At 43.1% G+C, this 19,632-nt stretch overlaps 1 protein-coding gene across 1 annotated transcript; it reads right to left on the minus strand.

Annotated features, from left to right (window-relative positions):
- Positions 1-6,390: 6,390 nt before the first annotated feature.
- LOC130890608 (aldo-keto reductase family 1 member B7) lies at positions 6,391-18,163 on the minus strand. Its single transcript, XM_057794754.1, has 10 exons — positions 18,098-18,163; positions 15,280-15,447; positions 14,174-14,290; positions 11,941-12,018; positions 10,730-10,852; positions 10,347-10,453; positions 9,824-9,905; positions 9,308-9,391; positions 8,650-8,732; positions 6,391-6,763 (listed from the first exon to the last, which is right to left on the minus strand). The coding sequence occupies exons 1-10, from the start codon at positions 18,161-18,163 to the stop codon at positions 6,721-6,723; spliced, it is 951 nt and encodes a 316-aa protein (XP_057650737.1). The 3' UTR covers positions 6,391-6,720.
- Between the last annotated feature and the right edge of the window lie 1,469 nt (positions 18,164-19,632).

Genomic DNA, 19,632 nt, shown 5'->3' on the forward strand with positions numbered 1-19,632 from the left:
CTGGAAAGGCAAAGAACATTTCTCCCCAGTTGTGGACTTTGAGTAATGGAATTTCTCTGCTGGCTCACCATGAGTCAGCAAATCCTGCAGAGCTGAATGTCAGAAATATAAACAGGAACTAAGCTTTGCTGGTGAAGGAAAATAGAGGGCCTCTTTTGCCTGTTGGGTGCTTCCTGTGAGAGCTGAGGTCCAGAGGAGAAGGGAACAGCAGATCTTGATTTTAAGGACTGCAAGTTTAGATTTGATTTAGTGCTGGACAAATCCTGACCTGATTGAAGTCAGCATGAAGGCTGGATGAGAAGAGATGTGGGGCGGCTTAGAGTAGAGGCTGGAAATGCTTGGGAAAGAATGAAGCCTGGTGAACAGAGGTCTTTATGCAGATGTGTTTCCTGGTCCAAGCCTGGAGTGTAAGGTAGATAGGTCTGATAGGAAAGGTTGAATGTGACATGGGAGGGTCCTGTGGTTTGGGAAATAGGGAGGAATGTTCCTGGGCCAAGTCTAGAGCTCACTTGGAGTGAGCACAGAAGGCCAGACTAGAACTGGATGTGGGGCCCAGGCTAAACCTGGAGGGTTGTGGGAAAGGCATGTATAAGGAGGTCCCAGTACTCAGCAGGCTAGACTGGGAAGGAGGCTGCAGTAGTCTGGGTACTGAGTGGAGTGGCGAATGCCGCGAAAAACACGTGGGGCTCCCTTGGGACTGTGTGCATTTGTCATATTTACTATAGCCCCAATTAATAACTGTTTTTTGGAAAGTTAGTATGAACAGCTAAAACGCCTGTTTTGGAAAGGACTGAAAAGCCGTGTATAACATGCAGCGAAGGAGTTTAGAAGATCTTTTGGCAGGCAACACAATTCTCCATTAGGTCGTTTGCTGTGTATTGCAATGAAATTGGGCAAAAGAAGACAAATTGAGACTTGTGAATGTATCTTCCCTCTACACAGCAATTCTTTTTTGTTTTTTCTCTCTTTGATTTGTTTATTTTTAAAATATAGATCTTGCTGTGTTTTCCAATCTGGCCTGGAAATTGCTATGTTCTCAGTTTGGCAACTAAAGATCTTCTAAACTCAGTCCTTTCTTAAATGCTGGGATTGTTAGTGTGTGACACCTCGCCATACAATTTTATATTCAGTGTCAAATCCAGTTGCCCCCAAGTGAGACCCACCAAAACAGCTAAGTGTTCTGTCTCACCATTGATTCAGTATGATCTAGAAGATTAGAAGTGGTATTAAAGGGAATCCTGGCACATCCAGATTGTGACCGACAACACGGACTGTTCAGTGACTCCCTTAAAAGGGAAGGAGTAGATTAGAATTAAGAAATAAAAAAAAAGAAAGATAAAATTGTTGAGAGATAGAGTGTACAAGTGGGTGCGGCATCTAACTGCACCTTTTCGTGCCTCACAGAGGCTTAGAGCAAGAGAACAGCTTCAATTCTGATAACTCTTGGGACAGGATTGGTGGGAGCTTCCCCTTAAGAACTCAGAAGAGAGCTGTATCATGTTCCAAGTGATAAGCTCATTAGGACTTTGCTTAGAAGGTGCTCATGGGCATGCTTCCCCCTCCAACACAGAGAGCAGTGATCAATGGTGTTCTGAGTAAGCACTGTGACCCTGGCTATAACAGCAGAAAGTTACTTTTTTCTTTTGTCAAAAAAGCAAAAGACATTCTTTCATGCATTATGGATAATACCTATGATGCCACGTACTTAGGAGGCTGACGCAGGAGGATTGAAAAGCCAAGGTCATCATTGTCTGCGTGGGAAGTGCAAGGTCAGCCTGAGTCCCTTACTCAAAAGAATATAGTTTAAGGCCACACTGGGCTGCAGAGAAAGTCAGCTGCAGGATAAGCATGGCAATATAGGGTCACTAAAATTTTAAAATCATTTTGGAAAAGTTGCAGAAAATTGGCCTTAAGGGTCTTACCTGGAAAAGGAATGTTGTATAATTGTTTCCTCCTCTGAGATTGAAACCTTCTATCTTGCAAGGAAGTTCCTTAAGAAGAAAGTTTAGAAACAGAGCAAAACAAAGAAACAAACAGAACAACAACTTAAAACAGCTTCAGGAAGTCTCTGAAACTGACCAGATTCCCTAGATCCTTCCCAGTCAGAGCATGCAATAGGAACAGAGCTACCAAGAAGACTCCCAGAAAAGCCAAGCTACAAAGACTCTGAGACCAGAACAGCTGCCAAAAAGAAGCAGAAACCAGCAGAGCTTCCTGGGAGAGTTTTAGACCAACCGAGGTACCACGAAAGGATGTTCTAATCTGTTGAGCTGCCTGTATGCTGTGCAGTATGTTCCAGGCTCCCAGCTTTGTGAGCTATCTCCTGGGCTCAGGTGGGCTTTTGTGATGCAGTCGTCTTTGAATCATTTCTGCTCCTATAAGTAACTCCTCACCTGTTCTCTTGGAAGTAAATAAAAGTCATTGCTTTGCCCAATTGGACTTTGGTGGTATCCGTACTTTGGTCTGTTGTGAGTTCCCTAAATGGGGTTGAGTAGACATGTGTTGTGTTATATCTCCCCAGGAGAAGTTTATCACACAACAGGAAAGTACCTAACTTTCATCCCTAGAACTGAAAAAAGTTAGCTCTTTCTGAGTCCCATCCATCAGTATATTATGTGTTTAAAAAGAAAATAAGAAGAAAAGCTGTGTGAGACATTAATGATGAATCGTACTCTAGAAGAAAGAATAGTCGTGTAAATTCTTCAAACTCTAGAAAGGTTATTCTACTTTTGTCTACGGTGAAACTAGGATTTCTTAATCTTCTTTCAGTAGTTCAAAAAGCTTTAATGTTTCTATTGTTATACAAGAGAAGGTTTTTCTGAGGATTTCAGAACTTACTTTGTAGACAAGACCTCCAGAAGTTCAGTTATCTTGAGACTATCTCTTAAAATATTATTTAAATATTAAATAATTAAAATATTAAAACTCCATTTAAAGTATTAAAACTGAGTCATCAGAGTTGATCTATCTAAAATGGAATTTAAATTTCAGATATTCAAAGAGTAGCTTCTTGATTCATAAATCAAGAAACAAAAAGGAATTTATTTTTGAGACACGGTCTCTCTACAGATTTAGCCTATGAATCTTACTTCATAGACAAGACCTGTCTCAGACTCACAGAAATTCACCTGCCTCTGCTACCCAAGTGCTGGGATTAAAGGCGTGATCTACCACTCCTGGAAGAATATTAATTTTCAAGTCATTTTCACTTTTTCTCAGTAAAACATAAGTTTTTCTATGATTGTGTTGACAACATTCTAGAAGAAATACAAAGTTAAGTCACAATAGAAATAAATATCCTCCAAGTGAACTAAGGATTATATATAAATTTAAATGTATGTGCCTCCAGAGCAGCACGTTTATGAGAATGTATTTGCTAATACACATAAGGTGAATATTCTTACTCTCAAAATAGTGTCCTAATAATTAGTTGTTACATTTTTGAAAGATTAAGCCCAAACATGTTATATTAATTTATTCATAATAAAAGTTAACAATATTGTACTATTTTTTGGTAGGCTATGTATATTTGCTTTTATGGCACTAGTTTAAAAAAGCCAAATATCAATACAAATCCACTCCTCTATTTTTGCAATCCTTCTGTGGTATTTAATTTTTAAAACAAGTGGATATTCATTCTACTCCATAGCTTGTAACTCTGTGTCTTGTTTGTCTAATAAAAAATGACATTATCATATCCTTTCCCAAAGAATCAAACAATCTAAGCTCTATTTCTTTTCTTTTGTTGTGACTTATTTCCTGGCAAGTTTCTGTGCATCTCTCGTGTTCTTTAGTTCATTGAAATATACTCAGGTGCAGTGCAGTCCCTGGTGGCCTTGAATTGGCTGTATAATTTAGTATGACCTTCAAGTTTTGATTCTCGTGTTTCCATCTTTTAAATATTGGGATTACTGATGTGGATCACGTCCAGATTCGTTTCCTATCTTTATATTATTTCTTTCCCTGATTTCCAAGTGTGTACCATAGCTAGAATAAAAGGTTACTTGTGAAAGATGTCCTTATCTTAACGTGCCTCTTCGTGCTTTGGTGAAGGGTCATTTCTAGTTTCTTGAGATTATTGTACCACTGTCTTTATGCACCACATTTAAACTTTATTTTACTTTGATTTGTATGTGCATACCTACAAGAGGCATGATGTGAGTATCCCAATCCCCTGGAGCTCAGGTTGTTCTGAGACTCCAGTCATGGGTACGGGGAACTGAACTCAGGTCTTCTGGAAGAGCAGGAAACACTCTAGACCATGGAGCCATCTCTCTATGCCTGATCATACCATATTTTGTTCATCCACTTTACTCTGGAAGGATATAGTTGTTTCTTCCACATTTGTGGACTTTTGACTAACGTATTATGATTTTTCTGTGTGCTCACCATAAGTCAGCAGGTTTAGCATAGATGAATGTTGGAAAACTAGACTTCTTTGATGTAGATAGGAACTCGGTTACTGGGAGAAAGAAAACAAAGGGATTTTCCTGGCCTGTTGGGTGTTTCTTGTGTGAAAGGAGTCCAGAGGAGAGGGGAACAGTAGAATCGTATTCAATAGATTGCACGTCTGGATTCAGTTTGGTGATGGACAAGTCCTGACTGGATTTGAGTCAGTTACAATAACTGGGTAGTCAGAAATCCATGGTAGGGATATAGGTGTTGCCATGGTCAGCATTATTTGGGGCTGACACATAGGTGATGGATGTTTCTTTCTATTCTTTTGTGTTTCATTTTGCCTTTTACATATACTCATTTGTTAGTGAGCTGACTCTGGTTGGACCTTGAAGCAGACTTTAATATCCAGATTGTATGTGATTACACTGTTTATGGAAGCCTATTGATATGATGTTTTGCACCTATAGGTAGAAAACCTTAACCCTCATCATCATGTAATGTTAAATGATGTACTTGAACATTAATAATACATACATGTATCATAATTGTTGGCACCTGAATACAGTACAAAGTCTCTTAAGTCTACTCCCTATGCACCCAGGGTGGTATGACAGTGGAAATGTTATAATTTGGAAATCCACTGTGAGTCACAAAGTAAAGACAGGTCTATCATTCTTGCTCATATTTGTTCTTTAGCCTAGAAATCTGAGTCAACAAATTAGAAAAAAGGAAAAAAAACCCTTATTGGCTAATTGGGAGTAATCAGCAATTTCTGGGTAAGCTGATGTCAGCTCACTATAACAACAGCCATTTGTGTAAATTCTTATGGGGTCAAGGTTTGAGCTGGAATTTTTAGGTTCACATGACATCAGTCAGATTCCCTCTTAGGTTTGACTTTAGTTTGCTGGATTGGGATTTCAGACAAGACTGGGGTTCTTTTCCTAAGTGCTTCTTTCATCTGCTGGACGCTGACTTGGGCTTTTTCACAGTCATGACATAATCACATTCGAGTGGCTCTATTCATTAGGTGTGTGGAGCATCCCTTCTGCCACCTTCTCTTGCTAAAAGAAGTTGCCGATACAGCACAAAGTTGAGGATTAGAAAGACACTCCACTTCTTGTGGAATTTCTTGGAAATAAGCTGTTGCTATTTTCAATCAACCTCATAATGTTTAATAAAGTTATTTATTATATAATTCTAGCTTCATGAATTTGCCAATATACGCTTGTTTTATACTTAAGAAACTTGTCCTGACGTTTTATTTTGATGAATACATGTGTATGATATAATTTACTTGGTTAAAAGTGAAAACAAAGTAGAAAAATGCTTAATGAAAAAAATGAGCCAGATTTTATGTTTTATAAATTTTTATTGCTATAACAAAATATCTGGCCGAAACAACTTCAAGGAAGATGGGCTTATTTGGGCTCACAGTTTGAAGGTATACAGTCCTCCATGCAGGAAAGACAGGAGGAGGAATGTGAGGTAGCTGATCACATTGCATCCAAACTCGAGGAGCAGATAGAAAGGAATGTTTGTATTCAGCTAGCTAGGGCCCCAACCCATCAAATGTTGCCATCCAAAGTTAGAGTGTGTCTCCTACCCTAGTTAACCTACTCTAGATAACTCCTCACAGATGTACCAGATGTTTGCCTATTCATTTGTCCTAGATCCTGAGTTGCCCCCCCCCTCTCTCTCAATAGTGACATAGTGTGAATTTTTAGGGCTCTTCTACCAGGAGCATTGACCCTTTGTCATGATGGCATATCAGAGGGAAGAGCAAGAAGAAGAGAGTCAACAAAGTCTTTGGGTAAAGAGGCAGGTATGGCCAGGAGGAGAAGACTTAGAAGAGGAAGGCAGCAAATTGTCTTGAGCTCTCCCAAAGAGCACCCTTCCTCGGAAAAGTCCTTCAGCCTCCTTCTACCTGATGCCCTCAGCAAGTTCTTGGCTTCATTTCCTCTTCTACAAAATATGAATGGTGAAAGTTGGACTCACAGCATTCAGAAAGCTCTTCTGACTGTTGAAAATGTGTGTGGTGATTGTTATTTGTATTATACGTTTGATCTTTATATCCTCAGAATTACCACTGGGGTAAGACAAACATTTGACTGGATCTAATTAGTAAAAACCATTGTCCTTCGCTGAGTAAGCATCCTCTGTGACAGGCTGCTTCTAGTTCAACTTGAGGTTTAAAAGCAGAATTGTCTTCTCGTGGCTGGCTTGGTGTGGTATCTGGTAGGCTTGGCAACAATAGGAGTCCTGAGGAGTGGATGGCACACCCGTGAAGAGGGCGACTGGGCAAGCTCATCAGGTGTCTCAGTTTCAGTATTCGGCGTGGAAAGGGAAGTCCTTGAGGTGACTTGCCCTGCAGCAACAAGCATAAAGAAGAAATTGTTCCCCAGAAGCAACAAGTGTGACCTAAAAGTCATCCTTCAGTGGTCTATGCAGCCATCTTTGTGCTCCCTGAGCCCCGGCTCCCATAAAACCATGAGGAAATGAGATGGGCACACAGACCATGAAGTCGCCCTAAAGTACGAGAGGGCTATTAAGGAACGAGAGTCTGGTCACCAGTAGATTGTCATAATGAGAGATCATAAGCAAGCTGACACACAGCCGAGGGCCTCAGAACTATTGTCTCAAATTCTCACATGGTCATGAAGTGGAAAGGACAAATGAAATTAACAGATAGGTTGTGAGTATTAAATAAGATACTAATATAATCAAAGAGCTTAAAGTGTCTGCTATACCCTAAACTAGTACTCAGTGGATGGTTGCTGAAATGAATACTGTCATCCCTGCTCTGTCGATAGAGCGACTTGGTGACATTACCCAAACAACCCAAGGCCTCATCTCTAGTAAGTGGTAGGGTTTCTAGTACGAGCCAGCTAGGTTTACTTTTAGTGCATTGATCTGTGACTCCACTCACAAATCCATCTCCATCTGGCATTCCCACCTGACGTGAAACAAACATCATAAACGCATCTTGAGCAGGTTTCTGACCTCTTCTAAATGATAATTATGTTCTCCATTCTCAAGCAAAAACAAAACTAAACAAACAGAACCATATTTGTTAATGGTTTGGCAAATACAAATAGCTGCTTTGCATTCATCCTGAATCTGCTCTTCCCCATCCCCACAATGGGGGCCCAAGTCCATTGGCTGTCTTTCTCCCTGGATAATTATAGTAGCACCCTGTAGTTCTCAATGGAGTTGTCGACATGACATTGTAAGGTAAATCATACTATGCTAGCCTCTATTCAGAATCCTCTTCTGGCTTCTCAGTTCCTCCTGATAAAAAGAGCGAAGTCCCCTTGATCTATACCACTGTGTGTTCTTAGCCTAAAGTTGTCTCTGACTTGACTACTTCCCACCATAGCCTTCACTTGTTCTTCTCCAGCATCACTGTAGCCCCCAAAGGCTCTGCTCCAGCATCACTGTAGCCCACACAGGCTCTGCTCCAGCATCACTCTACCTACCGTACCCCACACAGGCTCTGCTCAAGCATCACTGTAGCCCACACAGGCTCTGCTCCAGCATCACCGTAGCCCACACAGGCTCTGCTCCAGCATCACTCTACCTACCGTAGCCCACACAGGCTCTGCTCCAGCATCACTGGCCTCTTTACTTGAGAGCTCTAAACCTCTTACATCAGGGCATTTGAACTTGATATCATTAACAAATACATAGTTTCCCCAACAATCCATGTTCCTCTTCTTTCACCCTCTTTAACTCTCATTTCATCAGCTAGACCTCCTCTAGATAACCATGTTAGTAAAGTATCTGTCACACAGGGCTCACAAATTCCTGTGTCTTTACCCCACTTTATTTTTTGCTATGGCATTTGTCACTCTCTGACATACATATTTGGAGTTACTATTCCCTCTGTAGAATGTAAGACTGGGAACAGGAAGTTGGTAGTGTGATTTCCTGACACCTACATTATTCCTGGCATCGCTCATTGCAGTAAGTTGGCGAGTGAATGAGGGAGTAAGAAGTCAGCCTTCCACATACTCATGACAATTCAACCCTTCAAAATCCTAGCTCTGTGTGTAAGATGCAGAGATGAGCAGCAAATAACAACGCTCTACTCTTAGTGATTCCCAGGACTCAAACGTTAATTTTTCACAACTGCCAGAAAAAAGTATTCGAAGCCATGCTACAATCCTGCGTTTCTTTTATTCTCTCCTACTACCGCTTTACAACCTTAGATAACGGCCTGATCAAACTCCTACTTAACCTGATGCCACTTACATAAACAGGCCGCAGGCCCTCCAGTTTCTGTTGAAGCTGAGAATGGTGGCCATCTCCTCATCACTCAGCTGGAAGTCAAAGACCTAGAAAGTTCCAAAAACATCCTTAGCAAGGAAAGTGTTGATGGGATCTAAGATTATAGGTGTTCCTTCCATAATGCCTCCAAATTCTTCTCTAAAAGATGACTGGATAATTTAGAGATATCAGTGTCCTGGAAGGGGGCTTTGTAGGTGTGTGCAGAGTGTACAATGACTGAAATCCTTGAGGGCCATGTAGGAGACGCGGTTTTTTCAATCCATTGCATCACCTTCTACAAAAAGGTGCGTGACTACACCAAGAGAGTCCATAGTTGACCACGACAGTGTGGCCTGTGATCTAAGTGCTCAAGAGTAACAGGAATCTCCTCAGTGGGACAAAGCTCAGACGTTCACACCTCACAGGCCTTTGCTGGTGCCTGCCTCCAACCCACTCATGGACGCCATGCATGTAATCGCCGCAGCTCTGTTTAGGCCAGCTAACTAGCACAAGTGTTGGTCAGTTAGTTGGAAGACGTGAAGTCACACTGGCAATCAAGGGGTGGGATTAAAGTTCAAGGACAGGATCTTTCCCAGCCCCTCTCGAACAAGTGGGAATAGCAAATGATGAGGCCACATGTTACCTGAATGTTCTCCTGAATGCGGGAGGGTGTCACAGACTTGGGGATCACCACCACGTTCCTTTGGATGTGGAACCGAATCAGAACCTGTGTACAAAGAGGGGACATCAGGTATCACTTACCTACAAAGAACCCACCTAGTGAGATAACTGATAAAATGTAATTGTAGTTCTCTGTGGCTTTAGCTATTATTAGAGACACTTGCCGGGCCTCATCTTACAGCCCCTGATGCTGGAGGCAGCACAGATTTCCCTAGATAGGAAGGGGGTGAGTAGCTTGTAGCCACAAGGCTGAGACTGTGTCCAGATGGCAATGTTCTTGAGGCTGAGCCGAAGGATTTGACAAGAAGCTGACTGAGAGAGGCAGTCTTTCCATGATGCCAGCTGTTTTACCTGGAGGTCCTAACAAACTTAGATTTATCATTTCTTCCCCTCCAATGCGTTAAAAGAAGGCAATACAAGTAAAACACACGACTACAAGAATGGGTGGTTAGATATAGGGGGAATCACTCCATTTTACCTGGGCTGCAGTTTTCTTGTGCTTTGCAGCAATCTCCTTAATCTTGGGAATCTCCAGTACTACAGGGTCTTCTGGCTTGGCACTAGGGGAAGAAAGATGGCTGACATGAAAATCACCATGGCTACTACATGCCTATGAACATTATTGTCAGGACAGTGCCAAGGCCTAGCATGACAGCCTTCTCCATCTGAGAGACAGGCAAAAAGAGAGAGGGAGGGAGAAAGAGAGAGAGAGAGAGCTTTGTGTCTCTCCAGGAGTCTAGCTATGGACCAGAGCTTTAGCAGTTGAAAAGTATGACCTAGCCATGCAAGACAGAAATGGCATCTTCTCTGAGCACCAGCCAGTACCACTTATGGGTTTTTCCAAACATTTTTTACAGCTGCATTCCCTCTTGGGTGGCTCAATACATTGCCAAAGATAGAAACATGATTACTCGTGTCTTAGAAATTACTAACCAATTACCAAACACTGTTTTAAGAGTATTAAAAAGTTAAAAGAAAGGGACACCACTCTAAAGTCTTACTCAGGTCTGTCTGGGGAACCCAGAGGGCTGTAGGCCGTGATGCCAATGCCCTTGGAGTGACAGTACTGGATCAGTTTCTCCTGGGTGAGATATGGATGGCACTCAATCTGCAAGAGAAAACATCTCCATCACTAGGGGACTAGGCCACTAGCCACTTTCTGAGTGGCTCAGAAAGACTTCTCCATATGAGAAACACAAAAAAAACAAAGACCAAAGGCAAATCTTTGATAGATGTGCTCCAAACCTGACCCAGAAATCTGCACCCCAGCTCCCTGAGCATCCTGAACACAGACCTCAGAGATGAGACTCAGTAGCTAGTATGGAAATTGCCTCCCAGTGTTGAAGTTGTCCCAGACCAGTGTCCTTCACCAAAGAGAATGTACCTGATTGGTCACTGGCTTATGTTTCAGTCCAGGCTTGTTCAGGAGCCTCTCAATCTGCAAGTGGTTGAAGTTGGAGATGCCCAGGGCTTTCACCAGCCCCTGGTCCACCAGTTCCTCCATGGCCTGTGACAGTGAGGAACACCAGTTAGATGGCTGCAGGAGGATACAGGGATGCTGGGTTGGCCTTGTCTTGGATAGGAGGAATGGCTCCCATGTGACAAGGTCAAGTGAAGCACCAAAGGGAATCTCCAGCTAGACTGTGGTGCCTGCAAGGCTGGTTCCAGCCCTTCTACCCCTCCCCTGCTCAGCTGTAACCAAGAAGGAAAACTGAAGTTCTGGCTTCTGTTCATGGTTTATCCATCTTTCTTCCCTTTATTTTCCAGGCCCAAATCAAACTCTCTTTAATGTCTCTCCTGGGACCAGACAATTCCTTCCTTCCCTCTTTGATTCCTGTGTTGTTTGAACTGTCAAATAAGCTAAGGTCCCCTAGCACTGAGGCTGAGGACTCCTCCACAAAACCCTTAGCACTGTGACTGAAAGAGTCTCAACAGCAAACACATTGTATATGCTTCGATCCTAGCAACTACTGGACAGGAACTTACAAAAAATGGATTATAACTTCATGTTCTGCTGCTCTAGGGTTGGATCATTATCTTTGGGAAAGTTTAGAAGAAGATCACTGTGTGTAATAATCCTACATCCTTGGGTTAATTCCATTTTGGGCTAAGCAGGTAATCAGTAGGATAGATTCCAGCCCTTTTATAGTATCTAGGTAGGCACTCCTACCAGGGCCCATATATCTTCAAGGCCTTCCTCACACACATCAAGCTGTGTCGGACAGCAAAGAGAGGAAATAGGCCGGGGTGTAGGCTGACAATCACAGATAAGTTGGGGGGTTGAGGCAAGACACTCATGATTCAAGGTCTACCTGGTCTTCAGAGGAAGATCAAAATCAATCTGTGAGACTTGGAGAGATTAAATTTTATTCCCAGAAACTCACATAGTTGAGACAGAGAACTTTATCCCACACAAGGCTTCTGACCTCCACAAGCGCCCCTTCCCCCCAATCAAATACATGAATAGAAAAGAGAGAAACAGGAGTGGTGAAGTTAGACACAGGGCACTTGGGCATTTTCCGATCAGGTTGGAGTGTCAAGGGGTTCTGACAGAAGTTTTTATCTCTGAAAACATACAGAGGAATAGGAACCTACCTCCCAAGCATCCAAGAATGTTGCTTTACTGACAAGAATGTTGCCTTTTTCGTCTCTTGGTAAAAATTCATTTCCAGCCTGTAAACACAAGACAAAACCCTCATTAGGACCTACATTTGGATGCCTGGTTCTGCGAAGCAAGGTTTGAGGGCGATGGCGTACCCAAGAGAAATGCCTGCACAGCCATTTGTCACAGAAAAGGTCAGATCCATCTATGTGGCAATCCGCTGTGGAATGGAAACCCTGCGTGTGACCCTGGCAGACAGTGTCTGACCATCTGTTCTTAGTACATTGTCAAAGTTATTATTATTACCACGGAGATTAATTCAGCATACCTATATTTATAGATATCTGGGGGCATTTTGGCTTCAAGGTTATTAGACGAGGGTTATATGAAAATGGCATGGCTAGCAGGGGAGGATACTAGCCAGTGTCTCTCCTTGCAGCCTAAATCTGAAATTTGGGATAGTATGCGATCATCACCCAAACTGGTCACATGTACAGTAGAATGAAAACACACATCCCTTCAATTTCACCCCAAATTTTTTGCAAGGGAGAGGGCTACTTTCTTTGTCCCGGCCACCACCCGGCTAGCTTAATATACCCAACATAATCACAGAGAAACTGTATTCATTAAAACAATGCTTGGATCATTAGCTGTAGTTTCTTTTTGGCTAATTCTTACATATTAATTTAACCCATTTCTATTAATCTTTTTTTTTTTTTTTTTTTTTTTTTTTTTTTTGGATTTTTGAGACAGGGTTTCCTCGTAGCTTTTGGTTCCTGTCCTGGAACTAGCTCTTGTAGACCAGGCTGGCCTCGAACTCACAGAGATCCACCTGCCTCTGCCTCCCGAGTGCTGGGATTAAAGGCGTGTGCCACCATCGCCGGGCTCTATTAATCTTTGTTTCACTATGTGACTGTGGCTTACTGGCAAGATTCTAACTGATGTCCATCTCAGGCAGAAGATCCACAGTGACTGCCACTCTGCCCTTCTTCCCAGCACTCAGTCCTGTCTACTCTGCCTACCTAAGTCCTATCCTATCAACTAGACCAAGGCAATTTCTTTATTCATTATCCAATGACAGCAACACACAAACAGAAGGAACTCCTACACCACACAGTCAGTTTTTAAAAAGATTTTGTTGGTTTTAGATTTTGGGGTGGTTTTTTTTTTACTGTTTTTTGTTTTTATGTGAATGATTATTTTGCCTGCATGTTTGTCTGTGTAACCACATGCTTGCCAACTACCTGTGAAGGCAGGAATAGAATGTCTGAGTCTTTGGAACTGGAGTTACCATTATGAGCCTCCGTGTGATTGTTTTAAAAAAAAAAAAAAACCTGTATCCCCTAGAAGAAAAACCAGTGTTCTTAACTGCAGAGCCATCTCTCCACAACTTCCCCAACCCCTTTTAACTCTGGGGAACAAGCAGGAGTGGGTCCCAGGCATGGAGCCATAGTTTTTCAGATTATATTACCTGCCAGCTTTCCTATATTTGGGTATTGCTCCCGGATGCTACATCCCCATGCAGGGGTGCTATAAAAGGCAAAAGGGTTAATCCTTGATGTGTATCATACAAGACTGACCCAAGAAATTTGCACCCTTTCTGTTCAGGGGACCTATCTGGGAATGAATAGGAAGGTGACAGGCCAGTTTGCAGTTTGTCTTAGCTGGCAAGAATCAGTTTCTCTCAAACCAACTGTAAGAACATAACATAAGCACATGGTGCTCCCACACATAGCCCTGGACTCCTTTTATAGTGGGACGGTCTTTTTCTACACTGTAAACATGCGTTGCTCTCATTGGTTTAGTAAAGAGCTGAATGGCCAATAGCTAGGCAGGGAGAAGTTTGGCAGCACATAGAGAGAGAGAGAGCAGGGATAAGGAAGGGCAGGGTCACCACCCAGACACAGAGGAAGCAGGGGATGAGGATACAAGCCATGAGCCAATTCACAGCATGTAAATTGATACATACGGATTAATTTACATTCTAATTTGTAAGAACTAGTTAGTAACAAGCCGAGTATTTATAATTAACAATAAATCTCTGTGTGGTTATTTGGGAGTTGGCTGGCAGGACAGAAAGGTCCACCTATGTGCTTTTTAGGCCACTGACTTTCTGCTGTGCGCAGAACTCCTAATACAGCCCATCCCCCTGCCCCAGCTCAGGTACAGCTTCTGGTTTCTGACATTTGCTCAGCATCTACAGATGGGGCAATGAGCAACACAAACCTGGAATCCCTGTGGCCAGTGAATTAGATACAGGTCCAGGTAGTCCAGCTTCAGATCGGTGAGGGTTTTCTGAAAGGCTTTCTTCACCAGGCTTTTCTCGAAGAAGGTAGGCCATAGCTGTAGAGTGTGACATGGGGGTTTTAGGACTGGTCAGAGAAAGACCCATACCATGAGATATATAAACCCTGGCCAGGCCATTCATTTATATTAAAAACAGTTAAGAAATGCAGCCCAGTAGTGAATGGAAACAAAGAAAAAGGAGAGGAAAGGACATTTGGCTCCCAGATATGGTGGAGGAGGAAGTTTACTGTGGATAAAAGGGAGAGCATGTCCAGAGGCAGAAACATCTTGGAGAGTCCAGATTGGATGTGACCAGACTGAGGTGGGCTATGGGATGGTGAGAGGTGAAAGGGCAGATGTGAGGTGCAAAGTACAAAGGGGGCAGGTAACCAAAGTGTCTGGATTATGTAGGTAAGAGCCTCTGGGGGAAGAGCAGCCCAGCCCCTGGGCTGGAGCATTCAGGATAGAGGATAGGGTATTCCAGACATACCTGGTAACAGCTGGGGACCGTGAGATGCTGGGGGAATCTAGTCACCAGGTCCACTTTTATATATTAATATCAGACACCTCAACTGTTTATATGGGGTTTGACACTTAATAAGCAGGTCATCGCTCACACTATGTCAAGTGTTCTATGATCTTGGTATTCGATTTGTTTCTTTGGTCATTTAACAGAGTTGGTCGCTGAATAAATTTTATATTCCTATGTTATTCCTTCTTTGGCTCTGGTTTCTCTGTGGGCAGCAGTCAGTGGTGGTACTAAAAGCTCAAGCATTAGGGTGCAATTAGGAACAGCTGGTCCTTTTAGCACTTCCTTATGCCGAGGCCAGTCAGGCCCGTGATTGATGACAATGAGTACATATAGGTGTGGCCACTCCAACCTTTGGTGCTTTTTGTGTGTTGAAATCTGTCTAGAGATTTAATGAAGGCAGGAGAAAAGGGCTGGGAGATAGGCAGGAAGACACATAGAGATAACTCTTGAAGCTGGTCATACCCAGATATTTGCACCTGCCTTGAAGACCCATCCACCAAGTGGGCCATTCTACCTTGCTGACAATGAAGAGGTCCTCTCGCTTCACGGCCTTCTCCTTGATCTTCTCTTGGATGGCCTCCCCCACTTCATTCTCATTCTGATAGGCATAGGCGCAGTCAATATGGCGGTACCCAGCATCAATGGCGGCCTTCACAGCTTCCTTGACTTTGCCCGGTGGAGACTGAAAGGCAGTAGAAAAGACAGTTAGACAGTCACAAGGCCCCCTTTTAAAGATTCCACATAGACCATAGTCTTAAAATCACGGTCTTGCTGAAGCCTTACTTCCAAGTAGACAAGAGAGAGGAAAACATATATTGGGCAAGTTTTTAAAGAAAAAGATAATGTGAATTCATATTTTTTCATTTCATTCAGTTTTTCGGTAACAAAGTGATGGGGTTTATCATGGCATCTTAAAACATGTGTCACTGTAGTGATCATCAAACCATGTCTTCTTCTAGTCAGTAACCAGTTGTCCTCTGATCCAGGTTGGTCTGAAATGCCTTCAGGTTCAGAGAGTGACAGACGGCTCCCATTGCAACTTGCTGAAGGCCACTCTGAAAACTAGATTCTGAGACAACCCAGAGGAATTTTCAGACTCTGGGAAGAAGGCTCTCAAAAACAGTCATGACAAGCTAATCTACTCTGCTATGGTGCCGTATGAGGCTGAGGGATTCCTCAGTTTCTCTAAACCTTGACAACGAAGCATAACAACAGTAACGGGCCCTGCCTCATGAGGCCTTTGTGTCCCTCGCTTGCCACAGGATTGTGAAGGTTTTAGCACATCCCCTGGCACTAAGTTAGGCTGGGTGGATGCAACTGATATTTAGTCACTGTTTCAGAACAGGAATAAATAAAACTGTAACAACCGATTGTTCTCCCACCTATAAGCAAAAGAAGATAAAAGAAGAGAAAGGAATGTTTGAAATATCACCTTCTGATCTAACCTAGCCGAGCCAGACATTGGTGTAGGGAAATGACACTCAGCACTCATTTCCCTGCAGAGCATAGAGCTGCATGCCTCCAATCCCACTCTGAGAGGTTCAAGGCTGGAGGGTCATGACTTTGAGGCCAGTCCGGGGCACATTACCACCTCATTCAAGAGAAAACAAAATTCTGCCAAATGTGGAGGCCTGCATCTGCAATCTTAGCATTTGGGAGGAAAGAGGGTAGGAGAATAAGGAATTCAAAGCCAGTCTCAGCCATATAAGGAACCATAGTCCAATCTCGGCTATATAAGAATCTCTCAAACAATAAAATGAACACTTCATCTCTCACAAAATCTAAAAATTATTTTTAAATATCAAACCTTGATAAAGCGTTACATGTAAAGCAGAGATGAGCAGATGTGCCATCTTGGGGACAAGGAATTGCCAGAAACTCAGAAGCCCTGGGGTCCAAGCCCAAAACCCCACCCTCCTGCATGTCCACTGATAAGCACAGTGTCCCTACAATCGTGTAGGCAGAAGTTTTAGTCCCCCAGCTGCTTCCAAATAACCACATAAAAACTTATAATTAATGATAGACTCTTGGCCCATACTGTAGGCTCGTCTCCAGCCAGCTCTCACGACTTAAATTAACCCATTTCTATTCTTCCTCCCAGCATTCTCTCTGCCCCCCAAATCCTATCTAGCCATCAGCCAATGAGCTTTTTATTAACCATGAGAGCAACATATCTTCACAGTGTACAGAAGGATTACTCCATAGCACTGTTCTTTAACCTCGAAAACAACTCCTTTACAATATTTACAACTGCTTTTGAAATTCTCAGTGTTTATCTCTTCTAAATTTATCCCTGTAGAGTTGTGATTATTTGTTGCCTTGATGGAATGTGAAATTCCTAATTTGGTTCAAGTCTCGCTGTTCTAGAAAGATCTCAGTGCAGCACCAACACAAAGAGGGATCCTACCCTCTGTGCAAAGAGGAACAAAAGGACAGAGGAGGAAGCCTGGAGAGGAGTCTCTGAGACAGGAGAGAAGAGTTCCAAAGCAGCTCATGATCCAGGGATGAAGGTCTACACTGTAGTCCCAGCATTCAAGAAGTTGAGGCAGGAGGGCTGTTCCCAGTTCTCTCAAGGCCAGTTTAGGTTTAGAGTGAGATTCTGTCTCAAGAAATCAAACTCCTAACTAAAAACAGCTCCTGTAAACAAGCTGGCTATTGTCGTGTTGTGGCTGAGGGAAGACAAAGAAGGCAGAGATAGAAGAAGAAACAAATTTCAGACTTGTCTGAGGAGAGGCTTGGAAATGGGCTGCATGGAGCGCTCTGGGATGGACCATGGAACAACGTGGTGGGAGAGATTAACACAGGCGGGGCAGAGTTACAGTCCAGGCTCTGTGGTCTTCAGGACATTCAGAGTTTACTTTACTGTCAGGAAATCATGTGGAGTCTTGGTGAAGGGCAGGGGCCAGTTCAGTAACCTGGGCTGGGGTCTGAAACTTTCCCTCTCCCCCAGGCACCCTGGCCTCTCGAATGCCTGCAAAGAGTCTAGCATCATGAGCAGGCAGGGGGAGCCTGGTCCTTCAGAATTCTCTCCTCTCTCAGTCACTCAGCCAGCAACAAACCAACATTGAGCTTCTGAGTTATTTTCTTGTTAAGACAATGACTGCACTGAAAACTATTTTCTTCCCAAAGTATAGTTCCAACTTGCCAGGGAAACTATCCTCATTTCTGGGAAAGGCTCATCTTAGTTCAACGCAGAACAAAGAAGCCCCAAATGAAAGGACACTGGGTGACAGCTCTGGGCTTCCAAACCCAACACAGGTGCTGTAAAATGAAAGGAAAATGCCAAGGTCCCCCTCTCAAGAGAAGCAGGTGGCCCAAGATTGCACACTCACCTTCCAGGTGCCCAGGCCCACGATGGGCATCTTGGCTTTGGTACTGAGCTCCACAAAGGTGGCCATGGTTGCTGCAGAGACTTTCTGAGAGCAGATGAACTCCTGCTTCTATAGGGAGGCTGGTCGAGTTTTTATTTCCTAGATAAGGGGGCAGGCTTTTACTGCATTGGAAGGCAGCCATAGCCAAGGGGTGGGGCTCTCAACAGGATGTTCATTTCGATCTGTTGTAGAAATGATATGGTGAACAAGATTAAACTCTGCACAGTGCAAAGTCTCCCTATTGCAGAATGCATAATTTTCTGCTTCACGGAGGTTTATGATGGTAAATAAAATGGGTGAAAGTCCTCCAAGATGAATCGGTAAGTTTATTTGGGAAGAGACATTGCCATGGGAGAGGCTGTAACTCTAGTGAACGGAGTGAGTGTTCAAGCATCTGAGACACAGGAAAATGTCAAGGCAAACTACGACATCTTACAGCAGCTACTTTGAAAGAACTGTGGTTTGCCACAGAGTTACGATAAAGGGTACGTCTATTCTAGTGTACACTAGCAGATGACTCTATAGAGTTCTTTTTTAAACATGAAGTCATCGTGAGCCTTTGTGCCAGACTGTGGTTCTGCAAATGCTAGTAATGATTTGTATTCATGCAATTCTGACAAATTGTTTAGTAAGAATTTCTGTAAGCAAAAATTGGGACATCATGTACCTCAAGAATCATCTATACCATATTCAGCATATACCCAAAGGATGCTCCATCCTACAATGAGGACACTTGCTCAGTTATGTTCATTGCAGCTTGATTCATAACAGCCAGAAACTGCAAACCACCTAGATATCCCTCAACTGAAGAATGGATAAAGAAAATGTGATATATTTACACCAGGAACTATTTCTTAGCTATTCAAAAGAATGACATGAAATTTGCAGGCAAATGGATGAAACTAGAAAAAAAATCATCCTGAGTGAGGTAACTCAGACCCTGAGAGACAAACATGGGGTATACTCAGTTGTAATTGGACATTAGCTCTAAGTACGGGATAACCATGCTACAATCCACAGGCCCAGAGAGGCTAAGTAACAGGGAGGGCCCAAGGGAAGATACATAGCTCTTCCTGGGAAGGAGAAATAGAATAGATTTTTTGTGGGTGTACTGGGGGTGGATGGGCATGAGAACAGGAGGGATCGGGCCTGTTTGGGTGGGAAGTGATGGGGGGAGAGCATATTGGGAGAGATGAGTGAAATTGGTGGACATTTGGGAGTCGATGTGGAAGCCTAGTGCATTTGAAATCTTAGAAATATCAGAGAGTGACCCTAGCAAAGACTCTTAGTAATGGGGGTACGGGGCCTGAACTGGCCATGTTCTCTAACCAGGCGAGGCTCCCAGCAGACTTTCTGGAACCTCAAACCAGACACAGAACCTTTGACCTACAATCTGTCCTTTCTCCAATATGTGCTGAGGTAACGGTGGCACAGAATTTGTAGGAGTGGCCAACCTGTGACTTGTCCAACTTGAAGCCCTCACCACAAGAGGGAGC

This window comes from Chionomys nivalis, chromosome 1 (genome assembly GCF_950005125.1).
Source record: "Chionomys nivalis chromosome 1, mChiNiv1.1, whole genome shotgun sequence".
Classification (NCBI taxonomy): domain Eukaryota; kingdom Metazoa; phylum Chordata; class Mammalia; order Rodentia; family Cricetidae; genus Chionomys; species Chionomys nivalis.

Bases quoted from the DNA above. Each gene is read 5' to 3' on its own strand.
- LOC130890608 (XM_057794754.1), bottom strand. From the start codon at position 18,163: ATGGCCACCTTTGTGGAGCTCAGTACCAAAGCCAAGATGCCCATCGTG. The intron at 14,291-15,279 runs GTAGAATGGCCC...CACACTCTACAG, and splicing joins ACCTCTTCATTGTCAGCAAG to CTATGGCCTACCTTCTTCGA. The intron at 9,906-10,346 runs GTAAGACTTTAG...TTCTTCCCCTAG, and splicing joins GGTTCCCCAGACAGACCTGA to TGCCAAGCCAGAAGACCCTG.